This window comes from Podarcis bocagei (genome assembly GCF_964188305.1).
Source record: "Podarcis bocagei genome assembly, chromosome: Z".
Classification (NCBI taxonomy): domain Eukaryota; kingdom Metazoa; phylum Chordata; class Lepidosauria; order Squamata; family Lacertidae; genus Podarcis; species Podarcis bocagei.
Window position 1 is genome coordinate 47,162,396 of NC_138140.1, and position 23,977 is coordinate 47,186,372.

At 42.3% G+C, this 23,977-nt stretch overlaps 1 protein-coding gene across 4 annotated transcripts in view; it reads left to right on the forward strand.

Annotated features, from left to right (window-relative positions):
• SLITRK4 (SLIT and NTRK like family member 4) overlaps positions 1-18,287 on the forward strand; it is a 21,079-nt gene extending 2,792 nt beyond the window's left edge. For 2 of the 4 annotated variants that reach the window (XM_081178996.1, XM_081178997.1), the window contains exon 2: positions 1,378-8,515. In XM_081178996.1, coding sequence (XP_081035122.1) covers positions 1,440-3,947 — 2,508 coding nt within the window. In that variant the 5' untranslated portion in view covers positions 1,378-1,439 and the 3' untranslated portion in view covers positions 3,948-8,515. Of the gene's footprint in view, positions 1-1,377; positions 9,678-14,810 lie in introns of those variants that run through there. The other 2 variants (XR_014003987.1, XM_081178995.1) reach the window with 2 other exon arrangements.
• Positions 18,288-23,977: the final 5,690 nt, after the last annotated feature.

Genomic DNA, 23,977 nt, shown 5'->3' on the forward strand with positions numbered 1-23,977 from the left:
TTCTTCCCCACCGGACACAGATTTCTGCATCCTTTTCATCCTTCAAATTCTCCTTGGCCTTCCCTTCATCCCCCATTTCTTCTCCTTTCTTCTTTTTCTAACACCGCCCACCCCAAGTTCCATTCTGTGATCTTCATTGTTCTCCAAGACAACTCCTGGACTTCCTTAGCAACCCATTTTATTTTATTTTATTTTATTGCAACTCATTTTTCTTCTCTTCTCTTCTCTCCCTCTCTCTCTATCTCTCCTTCATAAAGAAGGCAACCCAAATGTTTAAATGTCACAAATGCGGTTCAGCAACTTCTTCCCCCAGGAGGTCAGGCAGGGTCCTGTGTTGAAATAAAACTTGAATGCACAGCTGCTGCCAGATTAGGCCATAGATGTGTGTGTGTGTGTGTGTGTTTGTGTATGTGTAAGATTCATGGAATCCACCTCCTGTGAGAATGCAGAGGTTTGGGGCAAATTATATAAGGTTCTGCATGATAAAAGTTGCTGGACAGTTTGGATGGATTTCAGCCTAGTGAATTATGACTTTGGTTTCCACTGCCGATTAAGGTGCCCTTTTGGGATGCTGGATGCTCGCACGCACACACATACACACACCGATAATAAGCACTGTTAATTTGTAAATGTAGAGAGCTGTAGCCTCTGGGTTATGAGGGGGAGTAGTTAATGTTCCTGGGTTGCATTTTTTTTTTTGGGGGGGGGGTTAGCATAAATCTAAAAAAAGAACAGGGGGCACATATCAATGGCTGGCACAGAACTCAGAATCAATAGGGGGACAGCATGCATTTGCAATGAGCATTGTGTAAGAGCAGATGACCATCTTCTCTTCCCTAGATTCATTCCTTGCTCACTCCCGCTTGCATCTTTGCCTTTCTGTGCTAGATTGTCTCTCCCGCACCCCACACACTGCCTCTCTTTCTCCTGCCTTTCAAATGGATTATGCATTGCTTCCAAATACGTGATCCAAATCCTTCTGACTATGTGCAAAATGACCGGCATTGGAATGCTAAGCATACATTACAATGGAAATGCAGTTTAGCAGGGGCTCATTCTGTTTTGGTATTCACGCCGTATACAAGACAGAGTAATGCACTGTATCCATGTATTGTGTGTATTTGAAAAAGAGAGGCTGAAGCTATGGATGGATAGACACTGATCAGAGTTATAATTTCAAATGCAAGGTACATCTGTGCCCTTTTTTGAATTGCCGCAATACATTTTATGTTGTCCTTGTACTGTACCTATTCTTGTTCAGCAACAGTAGCTCAATGTGTGCTGTTCACCTATTTACTATTAGTACTATTTTTATTTTTTATTCCTGGAATTATTACTACTGAAACATATTCTATCTTTGTCCTCCTTCTTTTGTAGATTATCTGTCTTTGTTCAGGAGCAGTAGGCTTGATTGCTGATCCTAAAACAAAACAAAAAAGATGCTTCTGTGGTTCTTTCTGGTGTTGTCCAGCCCAGCTTCTTCTACGGATCCAGAGACTGACTCATCTGTGGAAATTTGCAATGTTTGCTCCTGTGTGTCGGTGGAGAATGTACTTTATGTCAACTGCGAAAAGGTTGCAGTCTACAGACCAAACCAGCTGAAACCACCTTGGTCTAATTTCTATCACCTCAATTTTCAGAACAACCTCCTCCTCCTCCTGTATCCAAATACATTTCTTAACTTTACTCATGCTGTGTCCCTGCAGCTGGGTAACAATAAATTACAGAACATTGAGGGAGGAGCTTTCTTAGGTCTCAGTGCATTAAAGCAGTTGCACTTGAACAACAACGAATTAAAGATCCTCCGAGCTGACACCTTCCTTGGCATCGAGAACTTGGAGTATCTCCAAGCTGACTACAATTTAATCAAATATATTGAAAGAGGAGCCTTCAATAAGCTTCACAAGCTGAAAGTCCTCATCCTTAATGACAATCTGATTGCCTTCCTTCCTGATAATATTTTCCGTTTTGCTTCTCTAACCCACCTGGATATACGTGGGAATAGAATACAGAAGCTGCCGTACATTGGAGTTCTGGAGCACATTGGCCGCATCGTCGAGCTGCAGCTGGAGGACAACCCATGGAATTGTACTTGTGATCTGTTGCCTTTGAAGGCATGGCTGGAGAACATGCCCTATAACATCTACATCGGGGAAGCCATCTGCGAGACTCCCAGCGATTTGTATGGGAGGCTTTTGAAAGAAACCAACAAGCAAGAGCTGTGCTCCATGGGAACAGGGAGTGATTTTGATGTGCGCATCCTGCCTCCATCACAGCTTGAACCTGGTTACAGCACACCTAATGGCCATGCAACACAAACATCCATGCACAGATTGGTAACCAAGCCTCCCAAGACGACAAACCCTTCCAAGATCTCAGGGATAGTCGCTGGGAAATCACTCTCCAACCGTAATCTCAGTCAAATAATAAATTTCCAGACCAGAGTGCCACCTCTGACACCTTGCCCACACCCCTGCACTTGCAAAACACATCCTTCAGATTTGGGATTAAGTGTCAACTGTCAAGAAAGAAATATTCAGTCACTGGCTGAGCTTACTCCCAAGCCGCTGAATGCTAAGAAACTCCATGTCAATGGCAATTATATTAAGGATGTGGATACTTCTGATTTTGCAGAGTTTGAAGGGCTGGATTTACTCCACCTGGGCAGCAATAGGATCATGACCATTAAAGGGGAGGTTTTCCGCAACCTTACAAACTTGCGGAGATTGTATCTAAATGGCAATCAGATTGAGAGGCTGAGTCCCGAAATGTTTGCTGGCCTCCACAATCTCCAGTACCTGTATTTGGAATACAATGTCATCAAGGAAATTTTAGCAGGCACTTTTGACCTCATGCCAAACTTGCAGCTTCTCTACCTGAACAACAACCTGCTACGGAGTCTGCCAGCCTACATTTTTTCTGGGGCTCCCCTTGCTCGGTTGAACTTGAGAAACAACCATTTCATGTACCTGCCTGTAAGTGGTGTGCTCGATCATCTGAAATCCCTGACACAGATTGATCTGGAAGGGAATCCGTGGGACTGCACTTGTGATTTGGTTGCTTTGAAGCTGTGGCTGGAGAAGCTCAATGACGGCATCGTGGTGAAGGAACTGAGATGTGAGACGCCCGTGCAGTTTGCTAACATGGAGCTGAAGACACTAAAAAATGAGATCCTATGCCCCAAACTTCTGAAGTCTGCTGTTTTCACTAGTCCTGCACCCTCTGTCACATTTACAACACCATTGGGCCCCATTCGTAGTCCTCCAGGTGGTCCTGTTCCATTGTCTATCCTCATCTTAAGCATATTGGTAGTGCTCATTTTGACTGTCTTTGTAGCTTTCTGTCTTCTTGTCTTTGTCCTCCGTCGCAACAAGAAACCGTCAGTGAAGCACGAAGGTCTGGGGAATCCAGAATGCAGCTCCATGCAACTTCAGCTTCGGAAGCATGATCACATGTCAAACAAGAAGGACACTCTGGGGGCAGAGGCCTTCATCCCCCAAACCATTGAGCAGATGAGCAAAAGCCATGCCTGTGGCTTAACGGAAACAGAAACAGGCTTCATGTTTGCTGAGCCATCGGGGCAGAAGGTCATCCTGCGAAACAACAGCGAGAAGGATAAAGATTTATTGCACATGGATAGCAGGAAAAGACTTAGCACAATTGACGAACTCGATGAGTTATTCCCAGGACGGGATTCCAATGTCTTTATTCAAAATTTTCTTGAAAGTAAAAAAGAATACAACAGTATAGGGGTCAGTGGCTTTGAAATACGGTATCCAGAGAAACAGCAAGACAGAAAAAACAAGAAATCTTTAATAGGGGGTAATCACAGCAAAATAGTCGTTGAGCAAAGAAAGAGCGAATATTTTGAGCTGAAAGCGAAACTGCAGAGCTCACCAGACTACTTGCAAGTCCTTGAAGAACAAACAGCACTGAATAAAATGTAGGTCATGCAATCTTATATCCTGCAGAGGACCTGTATTTAATGATGCAAGTGCCTTTTGTTGACTTTTAATTTCCATATAGATATTCAACCAGTAGGCATAGAGGCAGGTGATCTTATGGGTGTGTGATAAAACTTGCTCCAAACAGATATTATTTCATGAAACTCTTGCGCTGTGGAATCCTGTAGGGGTTTACTGCAAAACTCTATTGCCAAAGTGTTGCTTTATACACGTATTACACTGAATTTAACCTCAAGAGGCATATATGTTTTGTACCCTAGTTGCAAAACTCTTCATCACTTTGTGATTTGTTAAAGCAAATGCAAAAGTGAACAGGAACGAAACTGGTACCGCTGTTAGTGTACTCAGCTGAGTCATCCATCTGCACATGGATTAAAAAGTTGGTGGAGGAACTGGAAATAACCATTCCCTATGGTGTGTGATGTTGTAAGCAGCACTGTTTTAGAGAATACCTGAAAAAAAGTTTTTACAAAACAAAAAACTTTTAAAAAGCATGCAAAAGAAAGAACAGTTGATAGTATGTGTAAAATTGGTTACCTTTATGGCCTGCATCTTGAAACCGCTGGATTTATAATGTTAAATTGTGCAGAGATCTTTGTTTAAAATATACCATGCATTGCATCCCTACAAATCAATTTGACCATCTGACGCATACCACAAATTGGCATAAGATGGAACCAACTCAACCCAAGCTGATGAACAAAACAAAAATGGTGGTGTACACAATTGGAAGAAAATACTTGATGTGGGACTACTCTGTGGCTTCTCAACCCCTGTTAACCCATTCTCAGTGATGTGAAACTCCTTTCAAACCCCTAGAGGTTATCCAAAATTTTCAAAAAGATTGCTTGCTGTGTGAGCGTTTCAGAAATTATTTTTGTAATATAATTCATATTTATGAAATACTTTGTATACTAAATAGGAAAAAAAAATTATGTACTCCTCAATATGTATTTAAATATGCCTGATTTGTTTTCCTGGTCACAAAGGTGCATTAATCATTCAGTATAATTTAAAAAAGAACATTATACCAAACAGAAACTGTTGATGAAATGTATAGATTTATTTGAAAGTCAATGTGATCAGGTCTAAGACGAATAATAATAATAATGATAATAAAATTATGTTCTGTACTACGCTTGTGAAATTAGCAGGTGATCTTACTTAAGATTTGTTCCAAGAGAATTGTACAGTTAGGTAGATTTGCTCTAAACCTTTTGATATATCATATGCTTCTGGTTGCCGCTAGTGGTTTTGAAACACCCGGACTCCATTAGGTTTTCATTTTGTTCTTAAGTCTACTCAGATTGGGTGTTGGGGAACTTTAGCCCTGCAGATGTTGCTGAACCATGACTCCCATCATCCCTGGCCATTGGCCATGTATACAATATGAAGATTTGCAGGCAGATGGGGAAGTTGTGGCCCTCCAGATGTTGTTGGACTTATTCTCATCATCCCTAACCATTTACCAAACCGACAGGGATGATGAAAACATCTGGAATCAAACAAAGGAGGGCCATGACTTCCCCATCCCTATTGTAAAGTGTGTAATGTTGATTGTAGTTTGTCAGGTGTTTGTAAACCATCACTGGTTGTTTTTTTCCAGCTTCAGGCTGGAACCAACAACAGGAGGTTTTCCAAGACTCTACTCAGAGGGTTGCACACAACCATACATGTAAATCATGTGCACATTGGTCAAATAATCCTATGAACTGTAGTTGTTCATGGTGGGCTCTGTGAGGGGTAAACTACAGTCCCCAAGATTCCTGGGTGGGGGTGCTTTAAATGTACAGTGGGTATGCGCAGCAATTTCCCAGGGACAGTGCTACTCTGTTTTCCAGTTCCCGAGAATCACTTGGCATGTCTGTGTTCCTATTTTTATGTTGTTTGGTGGTGCTTTCTTAAACCTTTAGTTAGTGTCAGTTGCTAGATATGTTCAGGGTTCTGCAACCTATCCTGGTCTCTAACAAGTAAAGCTCTGTAAGCGGAAGGGGGATACTTTTTGCCTCTAGTGCACATTCATGTATGTGAGTGTGTGCATCATCAAACACTGCACAATGCAGCTACCAAGGTATCTTTTGAACTGTTGATAACCCAGTTTAGGACAGCCTTTTAGCATGCACTTAATGCAAAGGACAATTGGCTTTCAAATCAGTGGGGCATAAGCAGACAGAGATGGGATGGAGCAATTGTGGCCATGCAGTGTTGTTGGTCTCTAGCTCCCATCATCTCTGGCCATTGGCCATGCTGTTGTACAATAATATCCCAAAGGCACCACTATGCTGGCTACCTATGATCTAGGAGGATTGCTGAAACACACTGAGCCCATTATTTAGCTAGCCACTGTTTGCAAAATGAAAAAGAAAGTCGGGTTAGATGAGGGACTGGGAACTTGTTACCCTCCAGGTGTTGCTGGACTACCAATCCTATCACCCTTGAGAACTGATCATGCTGCCTGGACTGGAGTTGATGGGAGATGAAGTCCAACATCATCCTTTGAGACACAATTTGCTCAACCCCGAAGTCAAGCAATTGGTGAAGACCAATGTGCAGTTTTTGTGTTTGTGTTGGGGCAGTTCTTAGGTACTAATCTTTTCTCCTTGGAATTGTTGAAGGATATGCAGTTTTCTGTACATCCCATGTGGGTCACATTCCACTTGGTAGGCCACCATTTGTGCAGGCTGAGTTTTAAGATATCACTAACTTAGCAGAATTGGTGATATGCAGTGGGTTTTAATGATAATTTTGTAACACACAGGGCCTTCTCCACCATTAAGCAGAGAGACAGACACATCCAGCAGCAGATACTGGGGATCAGTGGCTGCAGAGCCCGTTCTTGCTAATACATCTGAGCCATGGGCATCCTTCTAAAACACTGTCCTGTTTTTGATTCTTGCTTATTGCTGTCCTCAATTGTCCTGACTGTCTCACCTGTTTGCTTTCTCCCAACCTGTCATGGGCAAAGGCCCTTGAATGGAGCAAGCAAGAGGAAAGACAGACAGCCCAGGCCATGTAGTCTATTACACATTGTACATGTACATGCTCATGCAATGTATGCTGCTATTGCCACCAGCTTGCAGAATTAGTTTGATAGTGTAGCATGCAGGTGCCAGGTGGAGCAGTGAATGACTGACAGTGAAGTATTGGAGGAAAGAGCTGTGTATGTTTCAGGCAGTTTGGACTACAGTGTTAAGCTAGCTTTCAGCTTTCGTGTTGTTTCGGTCAACATTTAACTCAGGCTTCCTCAACCTCAGCCCTCCAGATGTTTTTGGCCCACAACTCCCATGATCCCTAGCTAGCAGGACTGGTGGTCAGGGATGCTGGGAACTGCTGTCTCAAAACATCTGGAGGGCTGAGGTTGAGAAAGCCTGATTTAACTGCTCATCTGCTCAGCTTCTGTATGTGGAATGGGTTGCTATCTGGGCCTTTGCATTGAGCAACCAAATGTAGTTGGTCAGCTTCACTCAGGTTCCTTAGTAGGCTTCTCATGGCGTGGGCTCCATCCCATCAGCTGTGTTCCTTAAGAATGAGTGACACTTTAATTCTATGCCTAAAGCCACATAGCAGGCATGAAATGTGCAACCAGCGTATAGTTGAAGTCCACAGTCTACAAGTTTAAAGTGGTGTCACACTTTTGGTCAGATATGTTTCAGCTCAATCTATTCCTGAACCTGCTTTCAGTCCCTGTGACGTCTCAGGCCTAGTTGAGGTAGTCAAATTTGAATCATATTTTGGATGGATGGGGCAGAAGAGATAATGCAAATTTTCCTCTATGCTTAATTGTGTGTTGATTTTTCCTCTGTGCTTAATTTGTATTAGCATAACAGACTGAGCAAAGAGCTGTATAAATGTTAAAAGATGTTTTTGATAGCCAGTAAACAGGTATTGGTGTGTCTACATACGAGCGACTGTCTTGCATTGTAGCACATACCATCTTTTTAACGCATCTCTTGAATTTCTTCTGGTGTCACATTGTGGTGAGGAGAGTGCAGGTTAGAAGGATGCATGTTGATGCAAGGAAGGTCCTATCTTTGGAGAAAAGGTTTGAGCAGATGGCTCGTTGATGACCGGGTTGTCACAAACAGTAGATGGAATGACAATAAACCTGTGACTGGCCTATATGTCTTCAAAATGCAGGTGGCAGCCCACAAAGACAGAACCTTAGAATTCCAGGATGAAGGCTTTGCTAGATCCTTTTCTCCTGGCATCTCATCAACTATATGCAGCAATTTTGATTTTAAAAGTGTATGTGAAGGAGCATCCCATCAAACAAGTGGTACCCTCCAGACACAGCATTAAAACTCCATCAGCTGTTTGTGGGGATTAGGTCTACACAGAGCTATTTTCTGGTGATTAGGTGAAAAGGAGAAGACAAAGTAGATGATCTGTATCTTGAATATGTCTTTGTGGGTTTCCTGGACCTCCCTGCCACCACATCTTAATGAAACTGGCCTTGATTTTTGCTTTAGCAGAGCTCTCCACAGCCTGAATCCCTCCAGATGTTTTAAGACTGTTTCACCCCTGAGCATTAGCCATGATGGATGGAACTGGTGAGTGTTGCAATTGCAAAATGTCCACAGGGCACCAGGTTGCAGAAAGATGGGAAAGTCATCAACAGTTGAGTGATCCAGAGGAATCAAACGATTAAAGGTGAACATGAAACAGTACATAGATACTACTGCTTCATATTCTCTGTGATCCTTCACACAGAGGGGTCCATGGAGGAAGCAACAGATGAGCTGGTGCACCCACATTGAAAGGCATTTTCCATCCTCCTCACTTGCATACATTTCTCTAAAGAAATGTCAGGGGTCAGTCCACATTTCTCTGAGCTCCTAGATTGCTTTTCCATATGACTAAAGTCCACCAGGCTGCTTTGCATCAGGGGTTGGCTCCAGTGGTTGGGCATCACTAGGCACTTGACAAGGCCCACAGCCTTATAGGATGCCCTCTGCTGACGCCGCCGCCCCACCAAAACAATCCTCTTTTTCATGCTGTTTCTGCTCCTTGGTTTCTGTTTGCATCTCTGAGCATGCAAACAGTGAGAACGAGGAAGAGATGGAGCAGGAACACCTTGCCCTCACCCCCCAGGTGAGGCCTAGAGGGAGAGGGCAAGCAAATGAAGAGTGAAGGCATTGGGGCAGTGGAGATTAGTGCAATTGTCACAGGTTTCCAAATCCTGGAGCAAGCAATGTTCCTCTCTTCATGGAGAATTTTAGAGTATATAATCCTAACCCCTATCAATGGACTGCTTTATGCATGTACATTATCTGTTACTTTATTGTTTGCTACTTGGTGGTTTTTCCAACTGTTGGGGTATGGACATTTTGTGCAAGCTGATCTGACACATGCTTTGCATGCAAAGGATCTTAGGCTCAGTTCCCCAACTTCTCCAGGTAGGGTTTCTGAATGAAACCCTGGATAACCATTGCAAGTCAATGTTGAGAATACTGAGCTAGGTGGACTAATTAGTTTGATTTGGAATAAGGCAGCTTTTCAGGTTGACTGATCTGATGGCCCATTCACACATGAAAATCATCACTTGATGTTGCAGACATCAAGGAATTGGCATGTGTATATAAAGCAGGACTAAATCCCACTTGATAAATGCATGAGTTTCACTGTACACTTTTTGAACAATAGATGGTACAAACGAAAGTTTTTCAGATTAGTTTCTGAGACAGAATTTATATTTTGTCTTCATTTTGATTTATCCATATGAGTAGGGGAGATGATGATGATGATTTATTATTCATACCCCGCCCATCTGGCTGGGCTTCCCCAGTCACTCACAGAATATTAAAATACAGTAATCCATCAAACATTAAAAGCTTCCCTAAACAGGGCTGCCTTCAGATGTCTTCTAAAAGTCTGGTAGTTGTTGTTCTCTTTGACATCTGGTGGGAGGGTGTCCCACAGGGCAGGTGCCACTACTGAGAAGTCCCTCTGCCTGGTTCCCTGTAACTTGGCTTCTCGCAGTGAGGGAACCACCAGAAGGCCCTCAGCGCTGGACCTCAGTGTCTGGGCAGAACGATGGGGGTGGAGACGTTTCTTCAGATCTACTGGACTGAGGCCGTTTAGGGCTTTAAAAGTCAGCACCAACACTTTGAATCATGTCATATGCTCTAAAGTCTAATGTTGAAATGTACCACAACCATGTACATAGCAAAATATAAATATTAGAAAAAATATATGTTGTATAAGAAAGGGAAAAAGAATAGTTCCCCTTTGATGTGCATGAAAGAGATTATATTTCTAATGAATTGATCTAAACAGGTAAATCAATCCCAACAGAAAATCCATTGTAGGTTGAAGAAAAACCTATAGCCACCAACAGTTTAAATGAATTTCAATGGATTTCGGCTCAGGCTTTGTAGATGTTCATCCAGCATAGTGTCTTGTTGTATCTGTTGCTCGTGGAATCATTCCTCATGGAATATTCAGGTAGTGCAGAATGCAGTGGCTAGGCTGCTTGTGGTGTCAATCTACAGCCAGCATATACCTTACTTACGGGATTTGCATTTGCTGCCAGTTTGCTCCCAGGCCTAGTTCAAGATGTTGGTACTAACATGTACAGCTCAAGACCATGTTATGTGAGAGACCACCTTATTCCTTAGATACCTAGTAGGGTCACTGCAGCCTGCAGAAGAATCTCTGCAAGTTCCAAAGAAGCCCTTTCCACAATAACTTGGAGCAAGGCTTTCAGTATAGCTGCTCCTCTTCTGCGGAACAACACTGCTGTCAAGATACAACAGTCAAAACAAAATTTAAAAAAAATCTGTAGCACCTTAGAGACCAACTAAGTTTGTTATTGGTATGAGCTTTCATGTTCATGCACACGTCTTCAGATACACTGAAACAGAAGTGAAACAGGTGTCCACTCTCAGCACTTTTGGAAGGGAAAACTAAATACAGTGGTACCTCGGGTTACAGATGCTTCAGGTTACAGACTCCACTAACAAGGAAATAGTACCTCAGGTTAAGAACTTTGCTTCAGGATGAGAACAGAAATCGCATGGTGGTGGTGCGGCGGCGGGAGGCCCCATTAGCTAAAGTGGTACCTCAGGTTAAGAACAGTTTCAGGTTAAAAACGGACCTCCAGAATGAATTAAGTTCTTAACCTGAGGTACGACTGTATACCCAGCATTCAGAGATATGGCATTTGATATAATATGTTTGTATTGGTCTCATGAACTTAACCCTCCAGCCCCATACAGGGTTATAACTCTTTTTGCTAGCTAGCTGTTAAGAAATGTAAAAGAGACCAAAAACAACTACCTTCCCTTTACTAATAGTCTGCCACCAAGATTTGGTCAGATTTAACATCCCCACTGCAGCAGATCACTCATAAATTCCCAACACAGCATTTATATTTCTTTGTGGGGATTTTAAACTGAGGCAACTGCTGAGGGTCTCTTGCTACTTTTAGGCTTAGACTTTGAATATATTTTCCTGACCTCTCATTGTTCTTTGGACAATAAATATAATGTACAGGACCTGAAATGGCTGGAATTTGTATTCTAGTGTAATGTATTTATATTTCATGGGAGTCTTGTAGACATTTCTATGGGGTCAGTATACTAACATACAACACCCCATATAGTTTGGGACCAGGTAACCTGAGAGGCCACCTTGCTCCTTATATGCTCAGAAGGTCTCTGTGTTCTTCCAGGGAGACTCTCCTTGAAGGCACTAAAATATCAGAAGCTGTCTCCACAGCAACTCATGCAAAGACTTTCAGTGTGGCTGCCTCTGTTTTGTGGAACAGCATCCCTGTTGAGATATGACAGGCTTTGACTATTTGAAGTTTCTGGAAACAATTGAAGACATTTTTGTTTCAACATTTCTCCACCTGGAGGAGGAAGTGAGGGGGATGAAGATCTCTGCCTTGAGAGTTTATTTGTATTGTTTTAATGTTACTTTTAGTTTTTATTATGTGGTGGTTAATCACCTAGAGACCTAGGTGACCTTATTACAGTGATAGTTAGATAGCTAGATAGATCGAATTGCAATAGAAAATAAACCTTTAATCCAATTCATGAATTTCAGACAGAAAATATGCCAGTGAAGGCTGAAATTTGTTGTGGCTATGTCAGCTTTTTCTCCATGATCAACTGCTAATTTCCGAGTTTTCAGATATTGCTGGAAATATATGTTTCTGGGATGGTCCTGGGCAGAAAGCCAGCATTTAGAAGAGTCTTGCTGCAGAAGAGCAGCAAGTCCGTGCTAGTCCAGCATGCTGCTTCTCAAAGTATCCAAGTTAGAAAATCCTAGGTGGGCTTGAAGGCAGAAGATCTCCTTTTGCTATCTGCCTCCAATTTTTGATACTTAAGATATATGCTGTGTCTGAAGAGGGAGGTTTAATTCAGCTGTCATGTCTAATAGCCTTTGATAGGCTTGTTATCTTGTGAATCCATCCAGTCCTTCTGAAACAGAGAAGGGAAACCTGCTGTGCTCCTTCAGATGTTTCTGGGTTCAAACTCCCAGTAATCCAAGCAGACAGCATGACCAATGGTTAGAGATAATGGGAGTCTACCATGATTTAGTACCATTATGGTTTAGGTTCAGGTTTCAGAAGCAGATCAGCTTTGGCCGTCCTGAAGGATGAACTTTGTATGGGAAGAGACCAGGGGTGTGTGACCCTGTTACTTTTTCTGAACCTCACAATGGCTTTTGATACCCTCAGTCATGGTATACCCCCGGACAGCCTCTCTGGGGTGGATTTTGGAGGCACTCTTTTGCAGTGGCTCCATTCCTGCCTATGGGGTTGTGTCCAGAGAGCAGCATTATTGAGTGTGTGCCTCTTGGCCCAATGGCATTTGTGTCATGGGGTATAACAGGATGAGATGTAACATTTATATGAAGCCACTGGGAGTGGTCATTAGGAGCTTGGGGACAAGGTATAACAAGTATGCTGATTACACAGAGCTGTTATTTCCCCATTACATCAGAGTGAGATTAGCCCATGCAACATCTGGGCTGGTGCCTAGATGCAGAGTATTGCTTGATGATGGCCAGCAAATAAAACTATATAGCTTGTCTAGAGGGAAACACTGTGAATGAGTGGTTCTCATGTTGGGGGATAGGTTAGTTGCCTTTTCTGGACAGGGTTGCACTCTGATTGAAAGAGCAAGTATGCAATCTGTGTCTACTCCTGCATCTGACTTTGCTCCTTGTGGCTTGGACTGCCTTCAGCTGGTGAGCCAGCTGTGACTGTTGCCGGTGGTTCATGCACAGGCAATCTCAAGACAGAGTGCTGTAATGCAGAAAAACCTCTTAAGTGCTGGCTGCCATCAACATATAACACCTGTGTTGAGGGACTGCTCTGGCTGCCAGCACACTACCAAGCTCTAAACAACCTGGGATCAGTATATTTTTTAAAGACCACCTTATTCTGAACAGCTTTTGCATAGTGCCACTGAGGCATGTCTGATCATGCCCGGCAGCCTCCGGCTGTCCTGAACAAGAAATGGTCTGCTTAGTGCAGTGACACTGGTGTTATGGAACTCTTTACCTGATGGAATCAAGCTGGGGCTGTCGGTAATGAGTTTTACACATGAAGTTGAGATTGGGTTATTTTGGCAAGGCTTTTTATGAAAACAGATTTACTGTTTTTATAATCTGCTTGGCAGATGACCATTCAGTACTTCTGTTTCTTTGGTGTATTTTTGCTGTGATGTTGCTTGCTGTGTTCTTTTTCATTTTCGCTGAGATCTTGCACGTTGCATAAATATATATTTTATATGAGCTTGCAGAATAGAAATACAATCCTCTTTTTTTTCTTCCTCCTCTTCCTCCTTCTCCTCCTCCACATCTGGTGGGCCACAAGTTCCCCATCCTTCTTTTGCTGTTGATAGCATCTGTTTATTTTATTAACTATATTCATAGGCCGTTGGACATCTAAAAATCTTTAAGTGGTGTACAAATGGATATAAGGCACGCAATGGCTGCCAGCAAATTAAATCAGCTTAGAATACAGTTCAAACTTTGCTGTGATCAGATACAGTAAAATGCATGACCAACAGCTGCTCTAGGAAAGATTGGGCAAAGGGAACATGGTATTTAGCATGCACCAAGTGTTAAAGCCTAGTAGCAACCACTATATCATGGGGCAGTGAATTCCATAAGTGTTGTGTTGTGTTAAATACTTCCATTTAAAATCCATGGTCAGGCAATGCCTTTATTAGGACTAATCAAAATGTTGCAAAATAGCAAGCAAAACATTGCAAAATAGTGAGAATATGTTGAAGGACCATAGCTCTGTGGCAAAGGGCCTGCTTTGCATGCAGAGAGTCCCCAATTCAAGCCCTGATGGCACCTCCAGGTAGGGCAGGGAATGTCCCATCTGAAACCTCAGTGAGTCACTGCCCATCAGAGTAGACAATACTGAGCTAGATGGACCAGTGATCTGAGTCACCGAGATACCTATGTTCCTGCTAAGCAAATGTTAAGGATAATATGGGGGAAGAATGCTGGTTTGAAACCCAAACCAAAAAGTCTGAATTGAGTCAATGTCTCAAGGTGGAGTGTGGGAGAAAATGGCAGGTTTAGGGTGCAACTCTCTGGGTCCCTGAGAGGGCATCTCAGCATACATTGGATGTTGTAGACCTCTCCTGAAGGCCCCCCCCCCTGCCCCTTAGTGGGTTGTGGCTTTTTTCTTTCTTTCTTTCTTTTTTGGTTCAGTGATGTTGCCTGCTTTTATTTTGTGTATGTTCTATTTGTGTCGGGGTGTGTATAGGTGTTCTACCTGGGTGCTTCTTGGCGGGGGCGGGGGGAGATTTGAGCATTTACTGTTTTTCTTCTGTGAAATGAGTATTTGCTGGTGCCAACCACATATTTTTTCAGATATCCAGTTGAGCCCCTGGACCCCCAAAGCATTGAGGATCCCATCACTAAAGTATTCCTTTGGAGAGACTATGACAATCAAAACGAGCTCAACATTGTATTGCAGGCACTGGATAATTGCTAATTTCAACATCTTTGCAATTAGGTTATCTGATTCATCTGCATTAATTGCTGACAAAACAAATTTCTGAACATTCTGGTTGTTTCTGTGTTGTTTTGATACCCTTCTGTTTCCCTGGCTGCTGCTGCTACTTCCTGACATCATTTTTCTTCTTTGCCTTTACTGCCGTTGGCCTCATTAGCCTTCACTGTGCCTTCATTTGCCCTCAGTTTCATCAACAGGGCAATCCTAGATGTCTACTGAGAAATAAACTCCATTGAGCTCAAGGCAGCATACTGACAGGTGAGTGTACATAGGAAAGAAACATAAATCTGATCAGCTAGGACATCTTCTGTGATGGGATTTTTCTCAAAATCCAAGAAGTCTTGGGTTTCTTTTTTAACTGTTGACATTCACTAGTGAGAACAGGGTTGGGGAATGTTTTTTCAATCCAAGGGCCACAACCCTTTCTGATATACCTTCTTGGGGGTACATTCCAGTTCTGGGTAGGTCCAGAGGCAGGAGTGGATGGAGCAACAAATGTATATTTTACCTGTGTACAATAGACTAGTTTTCTACGCCTACCCAAACACCCATCTCTTCTTGTTGGCATCTGTTGGTCACAAAAGAAAATGGAGTGCATCTCCAGGGGTGAAGTCAAACTACAGTGTTACCAACACTAAATTGACCTCATCAGACTGAAAGCTGCCCAGATGGACATGACCCTTGTCTCCGCCTCGCTGATGTGGTCCAAAGGAAAGCAGAGCAACACATCTGGCACCAGCTTGGCTTGATGGCAGGAATTGCCAGAAGGAAGCATACAATGTGCCATCCAACTGTCTTAGGGACTCCACACTGGATTTGTGTAGGGTTTACTCCTTAGCATTTTCTTCTCCTGAAGATATCCCACAAGGCAGCAGAGGTTTAGGATCAGAGTTTTCCTTCTCCCAAATGGTCTATCTTCCCAGGTTGACAAGGTCCACCTGCTCCTGACTTCCCTCTACAGCACATGCAAAATCTGCCTTCTTGACCATTAGACCCACTATTGGTCTCATCCACTCAATCCACTGGAACCTGTCACACTCAAATATTTCACAAATCCACCAGGCAAGCAAAAGGTGTTATCAGAGTTTGAGGACACATTCCAGAAAGGCAAAAAACACTCAAGGGGAGTTCAAAGCAAGGTACTATGAGAGGTTTGGCATGAGGAAAGTCCTAGCAAGAGAGGCTTGTAGGGCTAGATTTGGCTTCAGGCCTTAAATTTCCCCAACCCTAAGCTGGAACATTAGCAGTCCTAAGTGAACATCTAACACTAGCATCACTGTCTGTAGCAAAAAAAATCATGAGCTGGAAATACCACTGCAGCTCTGCCAAAGCTGGGGAAAGTGTTTTTATCTTTTTGTTTTAATGAGATATGTATTGAACATAGTCTGAATGCCAAGCTGCTGCTGCTGCTTTTCTTTTTTTACAAAGCTGAGCAGTTAAATATTGATCTGTGCAGCAACAACAAAATCATTCCAGAAAAGAATGTAATGCAGATATTCTAATATTTATTGCCCTACATGCAGAGAGCAATAAATATGAATGACCAAATAATTTGAGGTAGAGCATTCAATATGCTGTTCTACTGTACTTACTGTTCAGCTCCTGGAGAAGGGATGGAATAATCTCTTTGTGCTGGTGTCTCTTGGTGTCTTTTTTCTCCCAGTCTTAAATTCACCCAATCTCCACATCAGCTTGCAAAATCTGCATGCAAAGCTGTATGGTTGTTTTTTTAATGCAACCTCCCCCCCCCCCATTTTTTTGTGATCAGTTTCCCCTAATGGAATGCATTTTGTATGCTTATTCTTCCTGGTACTTGCATTTCCAGGCACACTTTCTCCTAACACATGCCTTTCTGCACAAATTTATGGTTGGAAAAAATGTTGATTTCAAAGAACAGCTGTTTCAGAGCAAATTAGGCAGGCTTACAAAGCAAACAAATATCTCTCCCAGCTTTATCAGGAGCTCAAATTGGTTACCCTAGTCCAGGCACAGGCAAACTCAGCCCTCTAGATGTTTTGAGACAATTCCCATCATCCCTGACCACTGGTCCTATTAGCTAGGGATGACGGGAGTTGTAGTCCAAAAACATCTGGAGGGCTGAGTTTGCCTATGCCTGCTCTAATCTTTCTACTGATGGTGCTAGCAGCGGAAGTAGTGACTTGGGGAAGCGGGGTCCCAGGTCCTCTTTGTTATGCTTAAATTCTGATTCAAATTTCTTCACAAATTTTAGTATCTCAAATTTCTTGCTTATTTAAGAATCTTATGTTGAAGATAAAACATAGTTGCACTGCTGAGTCCAGGCAATTCTCAGTACTTGACAGCCTGAATTCCAAGTGTTCTCACTTACTGTTTGATGCAATGGTTTTATGCCTTGTGAATTCAAGACGAGGGAACCAGCATCCGGCTCAGCAAAGGTCTTTAATGTCCCTTGACTTGGCATTGCTTATCTAGTCTCTTTCGCATTCAGACCTGTATGAGCAGGCACCACAGGTGTATAAACACTTCTTACTGGGTAGATAAGCAAAACACAGGGCTCCCTGACAGATTTTGCAGATAACTCAATGGAAAAAACCTGCATGAAGCCTATCTCCCTGCTCCTTGGCAGAACGGCAAGAATTCTGCAAGCCCATCATAGCATGATACCCTTTGTTATTGAACAGCAAACACAAGGTTTCAAGGGATTAGTTTTTTTGAAGTCGATTCTACCCAATAATAATTGGGCGAAAAAGAGGGAAGGAGGGGAATATGCTTACATGTTTAGACAACTCAGAGTTCAAATGTATTTCCTCATATTTAAACCTAAAACATACACTAGGCTATTGCACATTTTTAGGTGGAAGGAAAATGCTTTTAGAAATTTGCTAGGTCACAAGCAAAGACCAAATAATATCTATAGAACCCCACTGTTCGTACAGAAATCTCCCTTCCTACAGCCTGATATCAGGATGCCATAAAACATAATACAGTATGTTTTAACACTGATTATAAGCCATTTGAGGAAGAATAAAATTAAAAAGTGGCCCATAAATTGAAGTAAGCAATAAAACAAAATGACATTAGTCCCCCAGACGCTTGAATAAATGTTTGCTATTATTGCACGACTAATTCTCCAGTTTTAACAGGGGACCTTCTTCCCGCAAGCAGCAGCCCTCCCTGCTCCAGCCAAATGACAAACCAAATAGGACCAGCAGCAGCAGAATGAAGGATCCTTCGGCAACAGCTTATGTTTGCAGATGTTTGTTACTAAAGCACCAGAACAAAATAACATTGTGGCAATTTTATGTACCCCCTGCCCCCAGACTGCTTTTCTGCAGTGCTTTATACCAATGGGTACAGTGGTGCCTCGCAAGACGAAATTAATTCGTTCCGCAAGTTTTTTCGTCTAGCGAATTTTTCGTCTTGCGAAGCACGGTGTCAGGAAAGTTTTGGAAAAGCTTCAAAAATCACCAAAGTCTTCAAAAACCTCAAAAAAGGCTACCACACCGCGTTCTATGAGTTGCTCCTTGAAGTCAAGTCGCAACTGTATTAACGGTGTTAAGAAAAAAGGAAACAAACTTGTAAGATGTTTCCGTCTTGCGAAGCAAGCCCATAGGGAAATTCGTCTTACGAAGCAGCTCAAAAAACGCAAAACCCTTTCGTCTAGCGAGTTTTTCGTCTTGCGAGGCATTCGTCTTGCGGGGCACCACTGTACATTGAAGTAGAGGGGAAATGAAGACAGAAATGAACGGAAGGAACAGAAGCCTGAGCTGAATTGTGCATAGGGCACTCTGGACAACGCTGGGAAATCATCATTAAACTCTTCTTCGTACGACACATATTCTATAGTAATGGCCAGTACCTTGTATAGCTTTAAAATTATAGACAAATACATGGTAACTATGCTCTGCCTCGATGGCTGGAGGCAGTAATGCTAGAAATTGCAGTAGTGTGGTTGCAGAAACTGCCAGTTGCTAGAAATTGCAAGGGTGCTCAACAGGAGGGGAGAGGTTTTAAATACTACTTGTAAGTTTCTCACAGAAAGCTGGTTGGCCATGGTGAGAAAAGGATGATGGATTAGATGAGTCACTGTCCTGACCAAGCAAGCTTTTCTTGTGTTTTTATATCATCATCATCATCATCATCATCATCATCATCATCATCATGCAACAGAGGAATTTGGAGTCCTCTGCTTTGGAAGCAAGAATGGATACTTCAGAGCTCCAAAATCCAGGGAGCATTTCAGATAAGAAATTTAAGAAGTATCCCTAGGAATACTTGAGGAATTAGATCTTCATGAATTCTGATATGAACTCACCTGATCTGTACTCCCTAGATTAATGTGTGGTTAGGAACATAATTACCCTTCAGATTTTTCCTTTCTCCATGCACTTCTTTGCTAAATGAAATGAAATGAAATTCCATGTCCCATCACCACTGGGAAAGCTCTGTCACAAGGAATCATACATGTGACCTCTATCAAGGAAGATATTTGGGTGAAAAACATTCTCAGTACCCCCACACCCACCCAACAGAAAGGCACTAAAAGGAGATGGCATGGATATTAGGTTGGGTCTGCTTTTCTTTTCCTTAGATTAAAAACTCCTGCCAAGCATAATCAAGTCCTGAATCAGACCCAGGTTGCCCATTGAATGGTAGTCAGAACTGTGTATATTTTTTGAGCCTTCAAGCAAACCTTTCTCTTTCAGCTTCAGGGAAGGGCTGTAGTTCAGTGGTGGAACATTTGATTTGCAGCCAGAATGTCCCACGTACAATCCTTGCCACCTCCTAGTAGAGCTGCAAGAGACCCCAATCTGAAACCCTGGAGAGCTGCTGCCAGTAAATGTAGCCACTCCTGCGATTGAAGGTCCAATAGTCCGACTCAGTATAAGGCACCGTCCTATGTTCCTTGTATTCTCCAAACTTTGAAATATCTTTGTTGGAAGCAAAATAAACAAATAGATGTATTTCCAATAATGGTGGTTTTGTAAGAAAGTCACTTACATGGAGAGTTGATTGACATGTACAGTGTTAATTACTCAGCATATGGTGGGTGATTTCATTCCAACCATTCAAGGCTATTCCTGTAGAATTTGCAGCTTCTTCTGCCCTTGTGTATGGGAAATCCTCATTCAACCTTCACCTTCAAGACTCAGAAAATCAAACAGGACTTTGTGCATGGATTTTTTCTTTTTGCCTTCAAAATCCATTAAATTTAATAGCTGCAAACTTTGTTGTGAATATCCATCTCAGCTCTCTTCTAATCCTGTCTCTGACACATATTCTTTCTCTCTGTAGCTTTGAGGAAGCCGGCAGAAACATCCGACATCGATTTTCCTATCTGAAAAACAAGGATAATAATGCTCAAATGCTTGAAAGAGGGTGTTGTGAGGCCTCATTTATATTTGTAATATGCTTTTTGAGATGAAAGCTCTATGCAAATCATAAATATTATTGGCACCCAGTCAGTTTCACAATAGGGATACCACTGGCTTGTGTGAGAGCATTTGCTTGTTCATAAACAGAATAGGCACAGGAGATGAATGGATGTCCTCGGCCCATTCTTGCTATACACATTTTCTTTTCTTCTCGGGGTTTAGCCACAAAAACTGACAATGTTCCCTGTCAGGAAGAGGGAAATGTATATGCTTGAACTAGCCTGAATTGAGTAAAGAAGAGCATGCAATAATGCAAGCCAAACCATGTCTACTCAGAAATAAGTCCAACTGAACTGAATGGAGCGTACTCCCAGGTAAGTCAGGTTAGGATTGTAGCCTTAGAGTTGCTGGGCAACTATTCCTTTAAAAGGGGGACTGTATGCCAATAGACAACAATGGCCAGTTGATGTCACTTCAGTGGCTGAACGGCAGCCAGGAGCTATCAATCAATCAATCAATCAATCAATCAATCAATCAATGCATGATTGGCCAGTAGCTGTAAATAAAGCAAACAAATGTTGTGTTTCCAGTGCTTTGCTTACCAATGAAAAAACAAAACTGGGTTGTTCTGATCCTGTAACTTTTCCCCACCACCCCAGGGAGAACACACAACAACAATATTTTGTTGGGTGGCAGAGCATCTGTCCTTAACAATTAGGGCACTTTGAACATAATTGTCTTCACTTTGCATGGAATTTGATGTATTTGGAAGTCTGTTCTATTTGATTGGCACTACTATCCCACTGGCAGCATATCAACATCACATCAGTTTCTCTTCCATCAGATTAGATGACAGGGGCTTCCAGCCATGCTGCTGAAGGTTTATGGGTGAAGGTGGTTTTGGATAATCAGCTATCACAGGAAGGAAGGAAGGAAGGAAGGAAGGAAGGAAGGAAGGAAGGAAGGAAGGAAGGAAGGAAGGACAGACTCTCCCATGAACATTTACTTTTCCATAATCATCAAGTGAAGGAGAATCCAGTTGAGCCAGATTCAGAAGGACTGTAACTCAGTGTTAGAGCACCTGCATGCAGAAGGTCCCAGGTTCTGTTCATGGTGAGGAGAATATAGGTATAAAAGGAGAATTCCTGCATGTTGAGATTCAAGTGTTGGGGCAAGTACTCTGCTGAGAGAACCCCAGCAGAGATTTAAAATCACAAAATATGCAGCAAAGTAAAGCATGGGAATAATATGCCCTTTCAAGTTCTTTCAAATGTTTCCATTTCCCCCTACCATAGAAAAAGACCATACATTTGGTAAGTTAGAAATGGTTTGCTTACAAACTCTACAAAGGTCAGATTCATGTGCTTTTCCATACAGCATTCAGAAAAACTGCACAGGCAGTAAAACTTTATTCCAAAGTGGCAAAAGTTACTATATTATTGGTATTGGAGCTCGAGTGGCTTGTGGGAGCAATAAGGTCTGAGCTGCACCAATCAGCTCAAACCTTTTCACACACTGAGCTTCTCAGGTAAACTGAAGGATAACAAAAGGCCTGATTACCTATTTCTTCCCAAGGTAAGGGCAATGGACATTACTAAGCTTGGCAGGTCAGCTTACTCTATGGTTTTAACCACTTCATGCATTAATTAGACTTAAGCATGTTGGTTATCTGAAGCTGGTTATCCCACATGTTCAACCCATCCAGGTAGGTCTGGGAGAGACTCCAGTCTGAAACCTCCGAAAGCTGCTGCCAATCAGTATAGACAATACTGAGCCAAAGGGTCCAATGACTCTGTATAAGCTAGTTTCCCATAGGAGGTCCAACAGACCACAGGCACTGATACTGCCAACTGGACAGCATTGTCAGTGGGATACAAAAGGAATTTCATTTCCTTTAGCAGCAATATGATGTACAGAGAAATCAACAGGTTACTTTTTTCCACAAGAGGGTAAATATTCCCACCAACTAATGATGGTAAAGATACATCTCCAGGAGCCAAGAACATAAGAAGAGACTTGCTGGATCAAGTCATAGGCTCACTCTAGTTCAACATCCTGTTCTGACAGTGGTGAGCCTGCATGAGGCCTGCAAACAAGTCCTGAGTGTAATAGCAACTTCTGTACTTCTAATTCCAAGCAACTAGCAAGCTGTTGTAAAAGTTGGTAACTCTATCCAACAAACTTTGGGCAGTTCCAAATGCATCTCAACCAAATCTGTTTTGAATCAGATTTCTCCAAGATCTACACTGATCACCTGCAGATTTAGGTCTGACTAAATAAATGACTTATTCACAAGATGTACTGGTGGCTATGGTTTGGAGGGCTTTAAAGTGGATAACACAAATTCATAGGGGAAGAAGATGTCTAATTTCCAGCTATTGCCATGGTAAGTTAATGGAACTTTAAGATTCAAAATCCATTAAAGATTATTTTATTTGCAGGTGGGAGAGAGACAGGAGGGTGCTACTGCATTCATTGTGTGCTCTTGAGCTTCTTTAAAACATCTTCTTGGTCAATATGGGAATACTGGAGATGGATACTTGGTCTGATATAGGAGGATTCACATTATGTTTTTATTTTTCTGAATAGGTTCCGAATGCATCATCTATTGCATGCACATACATTAACATCCTCCCTCTCTTGCCTCATGAGTTCCCTTCTCTTTCCAACATGCAAGTCTGACTGCAGTTACTTATATAGTTGAAATGGTGCTGTTCAGACAGTGGAGGGAGGCACCAGCAGACTCAGAGAAAGTCAAAATTAATCCATCCATCCATTCTCTCAATCAGTACAAAATAGCTTTGCAATATGATAGAACAATTGATAGAAGAGGCAGGCTCAGCAGTTAAAAATGAATGAAATAAAAGACTGCCACAATAATAAGTTTTGAAATAATTAGCAAAAATTGGGGAGATGCAAAAAAAAAAAAAGTCTATAGGGGGAAAACAGCCCAGTGAGAAATGAGCATGGTCTGTGAACATGGAATGGTGGGTGAGAATGAAAACTGGGTGGAAGGGGAATGGGATGGAGCCACATGGAAGTCTCCAGAGTGTGACTGACATCATCTTGCAGATCTGACTTGCAGACCCAAATAGTAAGAATATTACTCTGTGCAGATCACTTGTGAGGTGGTTATTATTTTGTAATGAAAAAATCATTAGGCAACAGCCATCAGTGAGTTTACTAACATATCTTGCTTCAGAAGCCAGTGCAGGACAAACTTGTACAGTGTAGATTAACTGAATAAATAGAGAAGAACTTTCAATGCACTCTAAAATGGAATGGGTAGAAATTATTGGTGTGAGTTACAAGAGTTTACAAATTCACAAGTATCCCTATCAGAATATGTGTATATGTGACCTGCTTTCTGCATTGCAGCTGTGAACATGCTCATCTAGTTTACATAGGAACAGAGGAAGCTGTCTTATACCGACTTGGGTCGTTGATACACCCAGCTCAGTAACATTTACACTGACTGGCAGCAGCTCTCCAGGGTTTCAAGCAAGGAGTGTTGCCCAGCCCTACCTGGATATGCTGCCAGGGACTGAAACTTGACCTTCTGTGTGCAAGCCAGATGTTCTGCTAACAGAGCTCCAGCCCTTCCCCAAGTTTGTTTTTTGCAAAAGCCTTGGTACCTGTGACAACACATTTCAATATGGAGTGGTCCT